Source organism: Hemitrygon akajei, chromosome 18 (assembly GCF_048418815.1).
Source record: "Hemitrygon akajei chromosome 18, sHemAka1.3, whole genome shotgun sequence".
Taxonomy (NCBI): Eukaryota; Metazoa; Chordata; class Chondrichthyes; order Myliobatiformes; family Dasyatidae; genus Hemitrygon; species Hemitrygon akajei.
The window spans coordinates 21661699-21682337 of record NC_133141.1 but is presented as its reverse complement, the minus strand read 5'-3'; the positions used below and the strand labels follow the sequence as shown (position 1 = coordinate 21682337).

General features: G+C 49.7%; 1 protein-coding gene across 4 annotated transcripts in view; it reads left to right on the top strand.

Moving 5' to 3' along the window:
* Positions 1–20639, top strand: part of LOC140741179 (integrin alpha-7-like) — a 193580-nt gene that overhangs the window by 127137 nt on the left and 45804 nt on the right. For all 4 annotated transcript variants that reach the window (XM_073071050.1, XM_073071049.1, XM_073071052.1 and 1 more), the window contains exons 11-16: positions 841–902; positions 3111–3286; positions 3375–3524; positions 4860–4972; positions 9037–9220; positions 11925–12008. In XM_073071050.1, the coding sequence (XP_072927151.1) occupies positions 841–902; positions 3111–3286; positions 3375–3524; positions 4860–4972; positions 9037–9220; positions 11925–12008 (769 nt within the window). The remainder of the gene's footprint in view (positions 1–840; positions 903–3110; positions 3287–3374; positions 3525–4859; positions 4973–9036; positions 9221–11924; positions 12009–20639) is intronic.

Below are 20639 nucleotides of genomic sequence, written 5' to 3'. Positions count from 1 at the left end.
CAGCAGAGGGTCAGAGTGGATGCTGGGTGCAGTCAGCGAGTGGGTAGCACACGATGTGGCCACTTGCAGAGTTTCTGCTGGCAACAGACTGGCTTTGGAAGACTGAAGCAATGCTCAGTTAACCCTCGCATGGCTCTGGGCTAGGCAGAGAGGGAAGTGACTCACAGGAAATTCTCTGACCCCTGAGTTTTCTCTGTGACAGAAATCATAGTCAAACCAAGCATGACATGTAGGTCACCTGGTGTTTATGCAATAACCTTTCCCTGCTCTGAAGCCAAGCCAAGGATCACCGTCAAGAAAAGCAGGGATGCATGTGGCCAGGTGCACCTTTTATAAAACACCTGCACAGTTTTCAATGTACACACACTTCTCAGTTCTGTTTCGATGTAGTGTCACCTGCAAGCCTCTGATACATCCGGACCTGTCTATCGGGAGGGAGGTCCAGAAGCCTGAAGACCCTCACTCAGCGATGCAGGAACAATTTCTTCCCCTCCGCCATCAGATTTCTGAACAGTCCTTGAACCTATGAACACTGCTTTTTAATGCACTATTTATTTCTGTAATTCTATGTCTTTGCACTGTACTGCTGCCGCAAAAACAACAAATTTCACGTTGTGTAAGTCAGAAACAATAAAGCTGATCTGGTGAGTATCCAGGATTGGAACTGAAGCTTCTGACCATGGCATGCTTTACCATTCCCCACTGAATTGCTGCTGGATTAGGATATATCTGTTGCTTTGAACCGTGGGAACTAAGAGAAGGGTAGGAATCCACAGTGTTAACAATTATATTTTGGTGGTTGTTTATGTTCTAAGTTACAATGTCTTTTCTGTCCCACAGTATTGATGTCAAGGCCTGCTTCAATTATAAATCGAAGCCTGAATCCTACAACCCCAGGATTGGTAAGTTCAACAACAGAATGGCCCGTGTCGTCCATGTGGTGTTTTTTTTAAAAAAAGGGGTAATGGTTATTTCATGATGCATTAACTTGTGTGGAAATCCACATTCCAGATAGGACAGGTGAAAGATTGAGCAGTAGCCAAAGACCAGGGTTTTCTATGGGGTGCTGAGTGCCAAAAGGTTGTCCTTGAGAAAAATGTTGGCACAAGTTGTTGAGGTCAATCATTAATTGAACCTTTACTCTGCAGAACACTAAAGGAGTACGACATCACACCAGAAAATATAACAGGGAAGGAAAGAAAATGGTGTCGTACCACATCTCATAAAATATCCAGAAATTCTTTATGTGGTCCAGATTCTTTTTTTTGGAAAAAAAATTATCAACCCTTCCCCCCTCCCCTTAACCCCTCCCTCCTAACATATCCCTATAGAAAAAAGAAAGAAAGAAAGAAAGAATGTCTGGGTATCGGAAGATCCCCACATGCTCCATGGAGTTCATAATAGCTTTAATATGTATATTTATTTCTTTCCCCAGATAACCAATAATTTTATCTTCCAGATTCTTGTGAAGTGTTGTGATAGTTGTTGAACTGGCAAAAGCAGCAGCAATATTTTGTGCATGGTAGAACTCTTGCTAACAACAATAAGTTGACCTATTTTGTGTGAGGGTCAGACGTTGGCCGAGACACCAAAGCAGAACCCCCAGTCCTTCTCAGGGATCAGTAAGATCCATTCCACTCCATCGAATTGGCAGATAGAACCTCGGCTTATCATCTCTTTAGTAACCCAGTGCACCTTCTGATCAGACTACATGCGCACTTTCAGAAAAGCGGCTTTGAGTTAACATCATTCAATCTCTGAGGCAAGTCGGCTGCTAACTGAGCCGAGCCAACATTTCCTGTGGGACTGTGAGCCCTACCGGATGACTGGTATTGGAGCAGTTACGAAGTGGCAGGAAGGAACTCCTTAAACTTTCACCTACCATTTACGCCCCTCTGCTAAGGATCTAGCTGAGGAGCAGTATTTATGGGGGCGTGATATGGTGGCCAAGCTTTGCAATCTACTCTGGGCATAACTGGCAGAGTTGATATGTTACACCATGAGGAATCCTGCTTTCTCATGGATATGGCCTGGCGATCGTGCTGGCTGTTTGAGGCAGGCAATGGTGTGATTGTATATTGCACCTTGAAAATCTTTGTGCTTGAAGGAAGCCTGACTATAGGCCTCCTTCAGTCAGGAGCAGCTTGGCACCCAACCGAACAGTATCATCTGGGAAATGTGTCAATCCCTCCGGAATGCTGTGCTCCCTTTCATAATGCCAGCTGCTGGGTACTGTGAGTGGAGTGTGTAGCAAATTGCTGTCAGTTTCACTATATTGTGTGAAATGCAGGAAAGAAATGAATGCAAACTAATAATGTTTCAAACTAATTGAAATGGAAGACACTGGCTTTTTCATTTACACTTCTCACCTTTAGTGTGCAATATGCCATGCACACCTACAGTGAGGTGTTCTAAGTTTCCTGCCTGCATTCTCAAAGTGTTATTTCCATTCCTTTCATTTTCACCTTGCAGATTCTCACCTCTCAAAGCACTTAATTTGCAGTGAAGTTTCGTAAACTTCCGCAGGCAAATGCAGCAGCCTTTTTGCGCAAAGCAAGATTAAACCAAAATGGCGGCAAGGTGTGTTTTAATTAGGGAATGAGTCCTCCCTGTTCTTAACATGGCATGGAATTTTCAGCATCCGCCTAAACTGAGGTTGGTTTGGGGCGCGAACCCAAAAGCCTCTGCGCAGAGGCGAGTGCAGCAAGCTGGCAGTTTTTTCTTATTTGCAACAATTGATTGATGGCGCTGAAGGGTTAGTGCTTCAGGTGCTCCCTGCTGGCACGTGAATGGAGAGGAGGGTCGCAGATTCTTCCTCACCCCCAACCTGCCCCCACTCCAATCCCTTCTCCAGCCAGCCCTCATTGAGGAAGAATGATCTGTGATTCATTGTCGGCCATCTTTAATGCTCGAACAACTTCTGATTTTTTTTAATAAACAGTTCTATTTTTGTAAATTGCACTTATGAAATGAGAATACTTGGCATCAGTGAGGGTACCAGAAGGGAGGCTTCTGGAGAAACCATTCCAGAATGGATTGACCAACAGGTGTCTGGTTGTGTGGCAGTCACTGGGATATGTTGTACCATGTGCTGTCCTTGTTGCTTTCAGTTCTCGGGTTCACAATTGAGGCTGATGCACTGGAGGGTGATGGGCAGAGGAGGAGACCTCCCCGCGTGTCCTTCCTGAAAAGGCAGTTCAGTTATCCAGAAAACCAATACACTGGCGAGGTGGTCCTGAGAAACCAGAAGGAGGATAATTGCATTGATGTCACAATGAAACTGCAGGTAAGGCTGAAAGCTACAGGTGACATGGGCACAGCAGATGTGAATTGGAAGTGGGATGCTGATGATTACCATTTGCTTTGGCTGGCAGGAGAACATCAGAGATAAACTGCGGCCCATTCCCGTGACGTTGACTTATGTGATCAAGGAAGCCAAGCGCAAGAAGAAGCAGGCTGAGAAACAGCTGACTAGTTTGATGCCTGTCTTGAATGCTGATATTCCAAACACAGTAAGGGAGGAGGTAGGTGCTCCTGAATCTCCTGCTGTGGACCTGCACAAGGCTGGGAGTGGGATTTCAGAATTAAAGTGTAATTAGTTTGCCTGGGATCCTTCATGGGGAGGGGGGGAGGGGCACAGAATCATTGACAGAGTCCTGTACATAATCCCAAGACAGGATCAAATCGCGCCATGCCAACTAGAGGCCGAAGTGGGCAGTTGAGGGTTCTGCTCGAGCTGCTTGCCTGCCCCTCTTCTGGGATTCCATCCTTGGAGAAGGAGTATGCGGCACTAATGGGTACTTTAGGGACCTTCTGGGACCAGTGGGCACTTTGGGGGCTCGAATTTGTTATGGATAGTGATGACTGTGTTATAATTTGAAACTACTGACTGTAAATAGTTGAATCGTGGAATACTATGGTATTGTAATTATGTGATGCTGTAATCTCTGAATAAATCTCCTTTGGAAAAGAAACAAAATGGCAACTGGGGAGTTAAAACTGTTAATTAAATAAATTTGCAATTATCTTCAGTGACGCTAGTTCACTACTGACCTTCTGGAGAGGAAATCTGCCACCCTTGCGTGGCCTGGCCTATGTCCACCCTTAACTCTGAAATGGTCCAGCAAGCCATTTTGTTTAGGGGCAATTAGGACCGAGCAAAAAATGCTGGCCTTGGCCACATCCCATGAATTGATTTGAAAGAAAACAATTATGTAGGAAATCTATCTCCTTGTAGGTTGACTGTTTTGGAATGTTGGTCATAGTGTTCAATTAGCGGGATGAGTGATTTTCTGTAACTTGTCTCATCATGGTTTCAACACTAAGAAAGAAAGACGTAGTCCTACAGCATGCTTCATGATCCCAGAATGCCTCAAAGCCCTGTAAACCCAATCAAGTATCTTTAAAACATACTTATGATTAAAATTGGGACATGCAGCAACTAAACTGTGCACAGCAGACTCGATGGGCCGAATGGCCGACTTCTGCTCCTTTGTCTTATGGTCTTACACAGAGTCTGGTGCTGATGGCCCGGTAATCTGTTTCACTGAAAATGGATGAAGGATAAATATTGGCCAGGCCACTTAAAACACCTTGGTTTTCTTTCCAAGCACCATGTGAGAGCGGGTGGGCTCTTGGCCTGCCTGTTCATTCAAATGACAGCAAGAGCACAAAGCTCCCTCAGTATCATGCTGCGATGTCAGCTGAGATTTCAGCGGTCAAGTGTCAGAGTGGAAATTGAGCCTCAAACCTACTGGTGCAAGAACACTTTTGAGGGCTGACATAGCCACCAGGTTGGACTTTAATGCTCACAAATCAAATTGTACTTTGCTGACAGGTCTCCTGTTGTCTGCTTGCAGGTGAACTTCCTGAGGGAAGGCTGTGGGCCCGATAAGATTTGTCAGAGTAATTTACAGTTGAATTATAGATTTTGCACCAGGGATGATGATGATGTTTTCCATCCATTGCCACTGTACGTATGGTTCCTTGTATCTATATCCACAGTATTGTAAATGTCATGTTTCAGTTGCCACTATATCACTTATTTTCTGTCCTACTTTTCCAACTCAAAGTGTACAATACATAGGAAATCTGAGATTACATGTGCATTGGACTCTTAGCAAATTTCACATTTGCCCCTTATTGTGCACTCCTGCTGTGCCTTGGTCAGATACAATTTCAATCCCTGACTGTCACTGTGAAACTCAGCTCTTCACAACAGTGAGTTCAACCTGGTGTCCAAAGAAGATGGCAATGCTGCTGGCTTAATGCGGGTTTGTCCAACTTGAATCCATGTTTGGAACTTTTGTTACTGCAGTGTCCACCATCTCTGCTACCCTAATTTGGCCCTGGGGTGAATCCTGCTTGCCCTCTTCCTGCTCATAACTTCTGCATATCCTCTGTCCCACTCCAGCTTGCCATCTGTGTTTTCTCTTTAAAGTTACTCCTGCCTTCTCTAGCCTGGGCACTTGCCCTGCACGTCCTCGTTGAACTTCCTCCTTACATTAAATGCATGCCCTTTAGTATTAGACATTTTGACCTTCGGAGAAAGATACTCGCTATCTGCTCTATGTCCCTCATAATCGTATAAACCTCTATCAGGCCTCACCTGAGCCTCCACTGTTCCAGAGAAAACAACCCAAGATTGTCCACCTCTCCTTGTTGCACATAGAACATTACAGCACAGAAACAGGCCTTTTGGCCCTTCTCGGCTGTGCCGAACCATTTTTCTGCCTAGTCCCACTGACCTGCACCTGGGCCATATCCCTCCATACATCTCTCATCCATGTACCTGTCCAAGTTTTTCTTAAATGTTAAAAGTGAGCCCGCATTTACCACTTCATCTGGCAGCTCAATCCACACTCCCACCACTGTGGTCTCTGTGTGAAGAAGCCCCCCCCCCTAATATTCCCTTTAAACTTTTCCCCCTTCACCCTTAACCCATGTTCTCTGGTTTTTTTCTCCCCTAGCCTCAGTGGAAAAAGCCTGCTTGCATTCACTCTATCTATACCCATCATAATTTTATATACCACTATCAAGTCTCCCCTCATTCTTCTACACTCCAGGGAATAAAGTCCTAACCTATTCAACCTTTCTCTGTAACTCAGTTTCTCAAGTCCCAGCAACATCCTTGTAAACCCTCTCTGCACTCTTTCAACCTTATTAATATCCTTCCTGTAATTCGGTGACCTCACCAATGCTTTATACAACCTCACCATAACATTCCAACTCTTATACTCAATACTTTGATTTATAAAGGCCAATGGACCAAAAGCTCTCTTTACTACCCATCTACCTGTGACGCCACTTTTAGGGAATTTTGTATCTGTATTCCTAGATCCCTCTGTTGTACTGCACTCCTCAGTGCCCTACCATTTACCTTGTATGTTCTACCTTGGTTTTTCCTTCCAAAGTGCAATAGCTCACACTTGTCTGTATTAAACTCCATCTGCCATTTGTCAGCCCATTTTTCCAGCTGGTCCAGATCTTCCTGCAAGCTTTGAAAACCTTCCTCACTGTCCACTACACCTCCAATCTTTGTATCATCAGCAAATTTGCTGATCCGATTTACCACATTATCATCCAGATCATTGATATAGATGACAAATAACAATGGACCCAGCACTGATCCCTGTGGCACACCACTAGTCACAGGCCTCCACTCAGAGAAGCAATCCTCCACTACCACTCTCTGGCTTCTCCCATTGAGGCAATGTCTAATCCAATTTACTACCTCTCCATGTATACCTAGCGACTGAATCTTCCTAACTAACCTCCCATGCGGGACCTTGTCAAAGGCTTTACTGAAGTTCACGTAGACAACATCCACTGCCTTCCCTTCATCCACTTTCCTTGTAACCTCCTCGAAAAACTCTTAATAGATTTGTTAAACATGACCTACCACGCACAAAGCCGTATCGACTCTCCCTAATACGTCCCTGTCTATCTAAATACTTGTAGATCCTATCTCTTAGTACTCCTTCCAATAATTTACCGGCCTATAATTTCCCGGATTACTTTTAGAGCCTTTCCCTAATGTCCCTAATTCAGGCAGTATCCTGTGTGCCTCTTCTGTACCCTCTCCAAAACCTCTATATCCTTCCTATAATGGAGTAACCACCATTTATTGCAATATTTTGTATGTGGTCAGAGTTCTTATAAAACTGCAACATTGTTTCCTGACTCTTGAGTTCAGTGTTTCAATTAATAAAAGCAAACATGCCTGCCATATGCCTTATTTATCACCCTGTGAATGAGTGCAGACACTTAAAGGGAGCTATGGACTTGAGCTCCAAGATCCCTCTGTACATAATGTACTTTTGCTCTCCCAAAGTGCAATACCTCACACTTACCTGAATTAAAATCCAGCTGTAAGCAGACAAATCTTACGGTTCTATAATTTATAAATACTTTGAACTTTGCCATTTCTCCAGTCATAACTTTCACTGATCTATATCCCACTGTAACCTTTGGCAATCTTCTGCATGATTCATAACCCCACCGATCTTTGTGTTATCTCCATACTCATAAACCCACCTTTTTATGTTTTCATCCAGGTCATTTATATTTACCGTTATATCACAAACAGAGTAGGTATCACTAACACCAGTATGGATCTCTGTGAAACAGCACTTGTAACGGACCTCCCGCTGGAATAAGTTCCATTGAACTCTACCCGGTGTCTTCTCTGGGCAAGCCAGTTCTGAATACAATCAGCCAAATTACCTCAAACCACACATTCTGGCACTCACAGAGCATGCCCACAATGCTTGGCAGAGCAACACAGAACACAACAAGCAACAAATCAACAACAGCAAAACAAGCCCTGTTCCTCCCTCTCTCCCAACCCCTACCCACACACATCCCAGATCTGCTCACCCTCCAACCCCAGAACTATGCATCTTCAGCCTCCAGCATCCAGATGACTCGGACTCACAGACATTGATGTCCTCAGCAGACGTGCAGCGGTCTCTGGTATCATCTAAATGTTGAACAATGTCCTGTACTTTCAAATTTGAGGGTAGATGGCCACCTTCTGTCACTTACGCTAGACATGCTACATATGAGCAGTGGGTGTCTTCTTCCACAACACATATCATTTTAAATCGATGGAACTGAGCTTAGAGATGTTGTGTTCACTGGTGTATTTCAAGTTGTGCACAAGTGACCAAGGACAGTTTTCTATCTGCTCGTGTTCGGGTCCTGAGAATCCACATGCGGGCAAGCACTCACCTATCAGTAAATTAAGATTAACTTTTTGAGAAAGATTTTAATAGAATGCGTGTTTTCAGCTCAAACCAGATTATGGATCAGGAAGCTTGCCAGAATCTTAAGGTTGTTATTGTGTAAAATTCATTCTGAAACAAAACAGAATAGTGCTTATGGATTCAAAATGTCAAATGTCACAGAAACATAAATGTTCCTAAGGTATACAATATGAAGGAAGTAAATAATTTTGCTGAAATTTAAGATGCAAGGCATGATATTATTTCTTATAAGTGTCTTTACAGATACCGTACATAGAAATTACAACCGAAGCTGGCGTCCTCTCTGATGCTAATTGTGGATCCTATTCCTTGTTCTCTCATCTGTTTGCCCAGCTTCCCCTTAAATACCTCCTGAGTCACCTCAGTCACACCCTGTGGAATCAGATTCCTCATTTCCCCATTCTCACCACTCTCTGGTATTTCTGTTCAATTTCCTACAAGGTGTTCTAATATTTTTAAACCTGAAGTTTTCACCCTTTACGTCATCATCTTAGTTCTGAAATTCTGTTTTGTGACGTGTGGATGGGGGTGGGGGGGGTGGGGGAGGGAGAGAATAAGGCAGAAGCTTAACCTAGTTTCCTTTCTCTGCCAATTCCTTGTTTAGGCTGGCCTTTTTGCCCATTTTTCCTAGATGGAATCATGTTTCCACCTCCTTTTCTGCTCCACAATGCTCTGAACTAACATGCTGAAGGATAAGGTGCAGTTGTGAGTGTAACCTTACCTGAAGGGCAGTGGGTTAGTTACTTATACTGCACCATCTTCATTGCAGAGATGAACAAAGAAGGCAAATCTTTTCCCTCAGTGACCAGAAGTACATTGCTCTGGAGATCAAAGTCACAAACTCACCGTCAGACTCCAAGAACCCAACTAAAGATGGAGACGATGCTCATGAGGCTGTTCTAATCGCAAGCTTTCCAGACACACTCTCCTACTCTGCCTTCCGATCATCTCAGGTACAAGAATACTGTCAGCTTCCCAGCAGAAGGGCCTGGAGCTTTCTTTCTGCATAACAAACAATCATTCAATACAAGTCTATTTCAGTTGAGAAAAGCCTATGGTGCGGGTGTAATGGTAGGTTGCTAGATTGGTATCCATGGAACCACAGATTGTGTGCAAGTCCCATCATGACAGCTTGGGATTTGAAATCCAAATAATTTAGAAAGCAAAGTTGTTAACAGTATCGATGACCACAAGAGCTTCTGTGTTATCCTAAAAGCCCATTGCTCTTCCTAAGGGAAAGAACTCAGCCTTTCCTTGACTGTATGTAAACCTAGACCCACCAATTGATAACACACACAAAATGCTGGAGGAACTCAGCAGGCCAGGCAGCATCTATGGAAAAGAGTGCAGTTGATGTTTTGAGCCAAAACTCTTTGGCAGGACTGGAGAAAAAAAAGCTGAGGAGTAGATTTGAAAGGTGGGGGGAGGGGAGAGAGAAACGCCAAATGATAGGTGAAACTTGGAGGGGGAGGGATGAAGCAAAGAGCTGGGAAGTTGACTGGTGAAAGAGACAGAAGGCCATGGAAGAAAGAAAAGGAGGGGAGGAGCACCAAAGGGAGGCGCAATAGGCAGGCAAGGAGATAACATGAGAGAGGGACAAAGGGATGGGAAATGGTGAAGGGGGGGAGGCATTACTGGAAGTTTGAGAAATTGATGTTTCTCAAAATGATGATGTTTCATCTGGTTGGAGGATACCCAAACAGATTATAAAGCATTGTTCCTCCAACCTAAGTGTGGCCTTATCTTGATAGCAGAGGAGGCCATGGATGGACATATCGGAATGGGAATGGGAAGTGAAATTAAAATGGGTGGCCACTGGCAGATCCCGCTTGTTCTGGCTACTACCACCAATTGGTAGTTGACTTTTAACCAGCCTCTGCATGAAGGAACACTGGATCAGTAGACAAAAGTAGTTGGTTGTGTTCGTACCAAGCCTATGGCTTGTAGGGGAAGAGCCAGCTGAGGGAGAGGAGGAGCTGCAGGGATGGTCTGTAATGGGCAACAGCTGCCTGCAGTTTGGCACCGGTTTGCTCAAACCTGGCAGCCTCAGTTGGAGAGGCTTCAGGGAACCTGACTGATTTGCAGCGTGAAAATGCACCAGCTTCTTAGAGGAAGAAAGGGCCACAGCTGCAGTAAGGGGTGTTTCTCTTGCACATGGGGCCTTTATTCTGTACATGGGCTGGAACCTCTCTCGGAAAATATTGACACCAGATGAGAAAAAATAAAATCAAGGCCGATATCCCTTTGGTCATTGTTGACATTTTTTACTTTATTTAGTGATACAGCACAGATTAGGCCTTCTGGCTCTTTGAGCTGTATTGCCTAGCAACCCCTGACAATCCCGATTTAACCCTAACCTAATCGTGGGACAATTTATAATGACCAATTAACTTACTGATACTTCTTTGGAATGTGGAAAGAAACTGGAGCACCCGAGGAAAACCCACACACTCCACGGGGAGGACATATGGACTCCTTACAGAGGATGCTGGGATTGAACTCTGAACTCCAACACCCGAGCTGTAATAGTGTCATGCTACACTACCGTGGCACCCGCCATTGCTCACCGTAAATTTCCCAAAGTAAATTAGGAAACAATCTGGGTTCTAAGCTCCTCCACCATTGAGGCAGTCTATTTCCTCCATAGGTCTATGCCAGTTAGCCGGCTGGTGTTGTAGTGGCATCGGCACCGGACTTTGAGGCAAATGGTCCCGAATCCGGCCCGTTCCTTGCACGCTTTCCATCCGTGCTGGGTTGAGCATCGAACTAGCAACTCGGCCTTGGAAAAAAAAAGTCAAATGCTACAGAAATGGTAAAAATGCCACCCAAAGCACCCCAAGGCGTGAAAGGAGCCAGTGAATGCTCCATATAAGCCTCCTCCTGTTGTTCTTCATCTCACCCCATCACCACAATCATTTCTCTTTCTCCTTCAGTTAGATATCTTACTTAAAGGTATCTATGCTGTTTGTCATAATTAATCCTTGCAAACGTGCATTTCATCTACGTACTGTTCTCTGGGGAAAGAAGCGATTCTTGAATGGGCTTTCTTGATATTGTGCTATTCCAAGGATTAAGTCAGAAGGTGACGTTGTTGCCTTTAAGGAGAGGCAAGCCAAGTAAGTGGAAACATGTTGTCCACATCTACCCTACCAAAAAAACCTTTTGAAGAGCTCTTTACTGGGGAAGAGAACCCCATGCTTTCTTGGTTGTTATAATCTTTCAGTTCTGGTATCATTTTTTGCCAGTATTCTGGGTCTATAATAGGCCTCAGATGTCCTAACACTGAGCCAAGTCAATGCACAGCCCAGTTTTTATTAAAGAAACATTCCCCTCATTTAACTGTTTAGTAGTTACTTTCATTTGTTTGGCAAAACTGGAGATGAAAGGACAGACAGCCTCTTCTGCTTTTCCCTTCCCCAAAAGGGCTTATCCCACCTGACCCCTCTTTCTTGAGAACACCATGGCTACTTTAATCTTGTCTCAGACTTCCGCTATCATTCAAAATTAAAAAAACAATAAACGGTCCTCAAACTGAACTGGACGTATGTAGTACAAGATGGGGACCAAAAACACTCATTTCCAGTTTAGAACATAGCTAACTGTATGAATAAGGCTCACAAATAATTCGAAAGAGTTAACACATGCCTCTTCTTGCAGGACAAGAACCTGGTCTGTGTGGCAAATACCAACGGTTCTCTGGCTGAATGTGAACTGGGAAACCCCATGAAGCGAGACGCTCAGGTACGCAAGTGTGGCCCAGTGTTTTCTCCTGGCAGACATTGAGGAGCATGCTGTACTCGATCTTTCTCATGAAAGAAAATTTTTTTAAAATATTTGAAAAATGTAATTGATTAAAATACATCAAAAAATATTAGAGTGGCATAGGTGAAACATAACTGACCTTTTTCACTCTGCATCTTCAGGCTGAGAGTTCCAATCCAGGGAGTGTGTGATGGGACGGTGTGGAGGGAGCTTCACTCTGTGTCTGACCCCGGGAGTGTGTGATGGGACAGTGTGGAGGGAGTTTCACTCTGTGTCTGACCCCAGGAGTGTGTGATGGGACGGTGTGGAGGGAGCTTCACTCTGTGTCTGACCCTGGGAGTGTGTGATGGGATGGTGTGGAGGGAGCTTCACTCTGTGTCTGACCCCGGGAGTGTGTGATGGGATAGTGTGGAGGGAGCTTAACTCTGTGTCTGACCCTGGGAGTGTGTGATGGGACGGTGTGGAGGGAGATTGACTCTGTGTCTGACTCTAGGAGTGTGTGATGGGACGGTGTGGAGGGAGTTTCACTCTGTGTCTGACCCCGGGAGTGTGTGATGGGACGGTGTGGAGGGAACTTCACTCTGTGTCTGACCCCAGGAGTGTGTGATGGGACGGTGTGGAGGGAGCTTCACTCTGTGTCTGACCCCGGGAGTGTGTGATGGGAAGGTGTGGAGGGAGATTCACTCTGTGTCTGACCCCAGGAGTGTGTGATGGGACGGTGTGGAGGGAGATTCACTCTGTGTCTGACCCCGGGAGTGTGTGATGGGACGGTGTGGAGGGAGCTTCACTCTGTGTCTGACCCTGGGAGTGTGTGATGGGATGGTGTGGAGGGAGTTTCACTCTGTGTCTGACCCCGGGAGTGTGTGATGGGACGGTGTGGAGGGAGATTGACTCTGTGTCTGACTCTAGGAGTGTGTGATGGGACGGTGTGGAGGGAGCTTCACTCTGTGTCTGACCCCAGGAGTGTGTGATGGGACGGTGTGGAGGGAGATTCACTCTGTGTCTGACACTGGGAGTGTGTAATGGGACGGTGTGGAGGGAGTTTCACTCTGTGTCTGACCCCGGGAGTGTGTGATGGGACGGTGTGGAGGGAGCTACACTCTGTGTCTGACCCCGGGAGTGTGTGATGGGACGGTGTGGAAGGAGCTTCACTCTGTGTCTGACCCCGGGAGTGTGTGATTGGACGGTTTGGAGGGAGATTCACTCTGTGTCTGACCCCGGGAGTGTGTAATGGGACGGTGTGGAGGGAGTTTCACTCTGTGTCTGACCCCAGGAGTGTGTGATGGGAGCTTCACTCTGTGTCTGACCCCGGAAGTGTGTGATGGGACAGTGTGGAGGGAGCTACACTCTGTGTCTGACCCCGGGAGTGTGTCATGGGAACTTCACTCTGTGTCTGACCCCGGGAGTGTGTGATGGGACGGTGTGGAGGGAAATTCACTGTGTCTGACCCAGGGAGTGTGTGATGGGACAGTGTGGAGGGAGATTCACTCTGTGTCTGATCCTGGGAGTGTGTGATGGGACAGTGTGGAGGGAGATTCACTCTGTGTCTGACCCCGGGAGTGTGTCATGGGAGCTTCACTCTGTGTCTGACCCCAGGAGTGTGTGATGGGACGGTGTGGAGGCAGCTACACTCTGTGTCTGATCCTGGGAGTGTGTGATGGGACGGTGTGGAGGGAGCTACACTCTGTGGCTGATCCTGGGAGTGTGTGATGGGACGGTGTGGAGGGGGCTTCTCTCTGTGTCTGACCCTGGGAGTGTGTGATGGGACGGTGTGGAGGGAGATTCACTGTGTCTGACGCCGGTAGTGTGTGATGGGACGGTGTGGAGGGAGCTTCACTCTGTGTCTGACCCCGGGAGTGTGTGATGGGATGGTGTGGAGGGAGCTTCACTCTGTGTCTGACCCCGGGAGTGTGTGATGGGACAGTGTGGAGGGAGCTACACTCTGTGTCTGACCCCGGGAGTGTGTGATGGGACGGTGTGGAGGGAGCTACACCCTGTGTCTGACCCCAGGAATGGGTGATGGGACGGTGTGGTGAGAGCTTCACTCTGTGTCTGACCCCGGAAGTGTGTGATGGGACAGTGTGGAGGGAGCTACACTCTGTGTCTGACCCCGGGAGTGTGTGATGGGACGGTGTGGAGGGAGCTACACCCTGTGTCTGACCCCAGGAATGGGTGATGGGACGGTGTGGAGGGAGCTTCACTCTGTGTCTGATCCTGGGAGTGTGTGATGGGACGGTGTGGTACATCTCTATGTCTGACCCCGGGAGTGTGTGATGGGACGGTGTGGAGGGGGCTTTACTCTGTGTCTGACCCTGGGAGTGTGTGATGGGACGGTGTGGAGGGAGATTCACTGTGTCTGACCCCGGGAGTGTGTGATGGGCCAGTGTGGAGGGGGCTTCACTCTGTGTCTGACCCTGGGAGTGTGTGATGGGACGGTGTGGGGGGAGCTTCACTCTGTGTCTGATCCCGGGAGTGTGTGATAGGACAATGTGGAGAGAGATTTGCTCTATATCTGACCCTGGGAGTGTGTGATGGGACGGTGTGGAGGGAGCTTCACTCTGTGTCTGATCCCGGGAGTGTGTGATGGGACAGCGTGGAGGGAGCTACACCCTGTGTCTGACCCCAGGAGTGTGTGATGGGACGGTGTGGAGGGAGTTTGACTCTGTTTCTGACCCCAGGATTGTGTGATGGGACGGTGTGGAGGGAGCTTCACTCTGTGTCTGACCCCGGGAGTGTGTGATGGGATGGTGTGGAGGGAGCTTCACTCTGTGTCTGACCCCGGAAGTGTGTGATGGGACAGTATGGAGGGAGCTACACTCTGTGTCTGTCCCCGGGAGTGTGTGATGGGACAGTGTGGAGGGAGCTACACCCTGTTTCTGACCCCAGGAATGGGTGATGGGACAGTGTGGAGGGAGCTTCACTCTGTGTCTGACCCTAGGAGTGTGTGATGGGACAGTGTGGAGTGAGATTCACTGTGTCTGATCCTGGGAGTGTGTGATGGGTCGGTGTGGTACATCTCTATGTCTGACCCCGGGAGTGTGGGATGGGACAGTGTGGAGGGAGCTACACTCTGTGTCTGACCCTGGGAGTGTGTGATGGGACAGTGTGGCGGGAGCTTCACTCTGTGTCGGATCCTGGGAGTGTGTGATGGGACGGTGTGGAGTGAGCTACACTCTGTGTCTGATCCTGGGAGTGTGTGATGGGACGGTGTGGAGGGGGCTTCTCTCTGTGTCTGACCCTGGGAGTGTGTGATGGGACGGTGTGGAGGGAGATTCACTGTGTCTGACCCCGGTAGTGTGTGATGGGACGGTGTGGAGGGAGCTTCACTCTGTGTCTGACCCCGGGAGTGTGTGATGGGACAGTGTGGAGGGAGCTACACTCTGTGTCTGACCCCGGTAGTGTGTGATGGGACGGTGTGGAGGGAGCTTCACTCTGTGTCTGACCCCGGGAGTGTGTGATGGGACGGTGTGGAGGGAGCTACACTCTGTGTCTGTCCCCGGGAGTGTGTGATGGGACAGTGTGGAGGGAGCTACACCCTGTTTCTGACCCCAGGAATGGGTGATGGGACAGTGTGGAGGGAGCTTCACTCTGTGTCTGACCCTAGGAGTGTGTGATGGGACAGTGTGGAGTGAGATTCACTGTGTCTGATCCTGGGAGTGTGTGATGGGTCGGTGTGGTACATCTCTATGTCTGACCCCGGGAGTGTGGGATGGGACAGTGTGGAGGGAGCTACACCCTGTTTCTGACCCCAGGAATGGGTGATGGGACAGTGTGGAGTGAGATTCACTGTGTCTGATCCTGGGAGTGTGTGATGGGTCGGTGTGGTACATCTCTATGTCTGACCCCGGGAGTGTGGGATGGGACAGTGTGGAGGGAGCTACACTCTGTGTCTGACCCTGGGAGTGTGTGATGGGACAGTGTGGCGGGAGCTTCACTCTGTGTCGGATCCTGGGAGTGTGTGATGGGACGGTGTGGAGTGAGCTACACTCTGTGTCTGATCCTGGGAGTGTGTGATGGGACGGTGTGGAGGGGGCTTCTCTCTGTGTCTGACCCTGGGAGTGTGTGATGGGACGGTGTGGAGGGAGATTCACTGTGTCTGACCCCGGTAGTGTGTGATGGGACGGTGTGGAGGGAGCTTCACTCTGTGTCTGACCCCGGGAGTGTGTGATGGGACAGTGTGGAGGGAGCTACACTCTGTGTCTGACCCCGGTAGTGTGTGATGGGACGGTGTGGAGGGAGCTTCACTCTGTGTCTGACCCCGGGAGTGTGTGATGGGACGGTGTGGAGGGAGCTACACTCTGTGTCTGTCCCCGGGAGTGTGTGATGGGACAGTGTGGAGGGAGCTACACCCTGTTTCTGACCCCAGGAATGGGTGATGGGACAGTGTGGAGGGAGCTTCACTCTGTGTCTGACCCTAGGAGTGTGTGATGGGACAGTGTGGAGTGAGATTCACTGTGTCTGATCCTGGGAGTGTGTGATGGGTCGGTGTGGTACATCTCTATGTCTGACCCCGGGAGTGTGGGATGGGACAGTGTGGAGGGAGCTACACTCTGTGTCTGACCCTGGGAGTGTGTGATGGGACAGTGTGGAGGGAGCTTCACTCTGTGTCGGATCCTGGGAGTGTGTGATGGGACGGTGTGGAGTGAGCTACACTCTGTGTCTGATCCTGGGAGTGTGTGATGGGACGGTGTGGAGGGAGATTCACTCTGTGTCTGACCCCGGGAGTGTATGATGGGACGGTGTGGAGGGAGCTTCACTCTGTGTCTGACCCCGGGAATGTGTGATGGGACGGTGTGGAGGGAGATTCACTCTGTGTCTGACCCTGGGAGTGTGTGATGGGACGGTGTGGAGGGAACTTCACTCTGTGTCTGACCCCGGGAGTGTGTGATGGGAGCTTCACTCTGTGTCTGACCCCGGAAGTGTGTGATGGGACAGTGTGGAGTGAGATTCACTGTGTCTGATCCTGGGAGTGTGTGATGGGACGGTGTGGTACATCTCTATGTCTGACCCCGGGAGTGTGTGATGGGTCAGTGTGGAGGGAGCTACACTCTGTGTCTGACCTTGGGAGTGTGTGATGGGACAGTGTGGAGGGAGCTTCACTCTGTGTCTGACCCCGGGAGTGTGTGATGGGACGGTGTGGAGGGAGATTCACTCTGTGTCTGACCCTAGGAGTGTGTGATGGGACGGTGTGGAGGGAGCTTCACTCTGTGTCTGATCCCGGGAGTGTGTGATGGGACGGTGTGGAGGGAGATTCACTCTGTGTCTGACCCTGGGAGTGTGTAATGGGACGGTGTGGAGGGAGTTTCACTCTGTGTCTGACCCCGGGAGTGTGTGATGGGACGGTGTGGAGGGAACTTCACTCTGTGTCTGACCCCGGGAGTGTGTGATGGGAGCTTCACTCTGTGTCTGACCCCGGAAGTGTGTGATGGGTCAGTGTGGAGTGAGATTCACTGTGTCTGATCCTGGGAGTGTGTGATGGGACGGTGTGGTACATCTCTATGTCTGACCCCGGGAGTGTGTGATGGAACAGTGTGGAGGGAGCTACACTCTGTGTCTGACCCTGGGAGTGTGTGATGGGACAGTGTGGAGGGAGCTTCACTCTGTGTCTGATCCTGGGAGTGTGTGATGGGACAGTGTGGACGGAGCTACACTCTGTGTCTGATCCTGAGAGTGTGTGATGGGACAGTGTGGAGTGAGATTCACTGTGTCTGATCCTGGGAGTGTGTGATGGGACGGTGTGGTACATCTCTATGTCTGACCCCGGGAGTGTGTGATAGGTCAGTGTGGAGGGAGCTACACTCTGTGTCTGACCTTGGGAGTGTGTGATGGGACAGTGTGGAGGGAGCTTCACTCCGTGTCTGACCCCGGGAGTGTGTGATGGGACGGTGTGGAGGGAGATTCACTCTGTGTCTGACCCCGGGAGTGTATGATGGGACGGTGTGGAGGGAGCTTCACTCTGTGTCTGACCCCGGGAGTGTGTGATGGGACGGTGTGGAGGGAGATTCACTCTGTGTCTGACCCTGGGAGTGTGTAATGGGACGGTGTGGAGGGAACTTCACTCTGTGTCTGACCCCGGGAGTGTGTGATGGGAGCTTCACTCTGTGTCTGACCCCGGAAGTGTGTGATGGGACAGTGTGGAGTGAGATTCACTGTGTCTGATCCTGGGAGTGTGTGATGGGACGGTGTGGTACATCTCTATGCCTGACCCCGGGAGTGTGGGATGGGACAGTGTGGAGGGAGCTACACTCTGTGTCTGACCCTGGGAGTGTGTGATGGGACAGTGTGGAGGGAGCTTCACTCTGTGTCGGATCCTGGGAGTGTGTGATGGGACGGTGTGGAGTGAGCTACACTCTGTGTCTGATCCTGGGAGTGTGTGATGGGACGGTGTGGAGGGAGATTCACTCTGTGTCTGACCCCGGGAGTGTATGATGGGACGGTGTGGAGGGAGCTTCACTCTGTGTCTGACCCCGGGAGTGTGTGATGGGACGGTGTGGAGGGAGATTCACTCTGTGTCTGACCCTGGGAGTGTGTAATGGGACGGTGTGGAGGGAACTTCACTCTGTGTCTGACCCCGGGAGTGTGTGATGGGACGGTGTGGTGAGAGCTTCACTCTGTGTCTGACCCCGGAAGTGTGTGATGGGACAGTGTGGAGGGAGCTACACTCTGTGTCTGACCCCGGGAGTGTGTGATGGGACGGTGTGGAGGGAGCTACACCCTGTGTCTGACCCCAGGAATGGGTGATGGGACGGTGTGGTGAGAGCTTCACTCTGTGTCTGACCCCGGAAGTGTGTGATGGGACAGTGTGGAGGGAGCTACACTCTGTGTCTGACCCCGGGAGTGTGTGATGGGACGGTGTGGCGGGAGCTTCACTCTGTGTCTGACCCTGGGAGTGTGTGATGGGAGCTTCACTCTGTGTCTGACCCCGGGAGTGTGTGATGGGAGCTTCACTCTGTGTCTGACCCTGGGATTGTGTGATGGGAGCTTCACTCTGTGTCTGACGCCGGGAGTGTGTGATGGGAGCTTCACTCTGTGTCTGACCCTGGGAGTGTGTGATGGGACGGTGTGGAGGGAGCTACACCCTGTGTCTGACCCCAGGAATGGGTGATGGGACGGTGTGGAGGGAGCTTCACTCTGTGTCTGACCCTAGGAGTGTGTGATGGGACAGTGTGGAGTGAGATTCACTGTGTCTGATCCTGGGAGTGTGTGATGGGACGGTGTGGTACATCTCTATGTCTGACCCCGGGAGTGTGGGATGGGACAGTGTGGAGGGAGCTACACTCTGTGTCTGACCCTGGGAGTGTGTGATGGGACAATGTGGAGGGAGCTTCACTCTGTGTCTGATCCTGGGAGTGTGTGATGGGACAGTGTGGAGTGAACTACACTCTGTGTCTGATCCTGGGAGTGTGTGATGGGACGGTGTGGAGGGAGATTCACTCTGTGTCTGACCCCGGGAGTGTGTGATGGGACGGTGTGGAGGGAGCTTCACTCTGTGTCTGACCCCGGGAGTGTGTGATGGGACGGTGTGGAGGGAGATTCACTCTGTGTCTGACCCTGGGAGTGTGTGATGGGACGGTGTGGAGGGAACTTCACTCTGTGTCTGACCCCGGGAGTGTGTGATGGGAGCTTCACTCTGTGTCTGACCCCGGAAGTGTGTGATGGGACAGTGTGGAGTGAGATTCACTGTGTCTGATCCTGGGAGTGTGTGATGGGACGGTGTGGAGGAAGCTTCACTCTGTGTCTGACTCCGGGAGTGTGTGATGGGACGGTGTTGAGGGGGCTTCACTCTGTGTCTGACCCTGGGAGTGTGTGATGGGACGGTGTGGAGGGAGATTCACTGTGTCTGACCCCGGGAGTGTGTGATGGGCCAGTGTGGAGGGGGCTTCACTCTGTGTCTGACCCTGGGAGTGTGTGATGGGACGGTGTGGGGGGAGCTTCACTCTGTGTCTGATCCCGGGAGTGTGTGATAGGACAATGTGGAGAGAGATTTGCTCTATATCTGACCCTGGGAGTGTGTGATGGGACGGTGTGGAGGGAGCTTCACTCTGTGTCTGATCCCGGGAGTGTGTGATGGGACAGCGTGGAGGGAGCTACACCCTGTGTCTGACCCCAGGAGTGTGTGATGGGACGGTGTGGAGGGAGTTTGACTCTGTTTCTGACCCCAGGATTGTGTGATGGGACGGTGTGGAGGGAGCTTCACTCTGTGTCTGACCCCGGGAGTGTGTGATGGGATGGTGTGGAGGGAGCTTCACTCTGTGTCTGACCCCGGAAGTGTGTGATGGGACAGTATGGAGGGAGCTACACTCTGTGTCTGTCCCCGGGAGTGTGTGATGGGACAGTGTGGAGGGAGCTACACCCTGTTTCTGACCCCAGGAATGGGTGATGGGACAGTGTGGAGGGAGCTTCACTCTGTGTCTGACCCTAGGAGTGTGTGATGGGACAGTGTGGAGTGAGATTCACTGTGTCTGATCCTGGGAGTGTGTGATGGGTCGGTGTGGTACATCTCTATGTCTGACCCCGGGAGTGTGGGATGGGACAGTGTGGAGGGAGCTACACTCTGTGTCTGACCCTGGGAGTGTGTGATGGGACAGTGTGGAGGGAGCTTCACTCTGT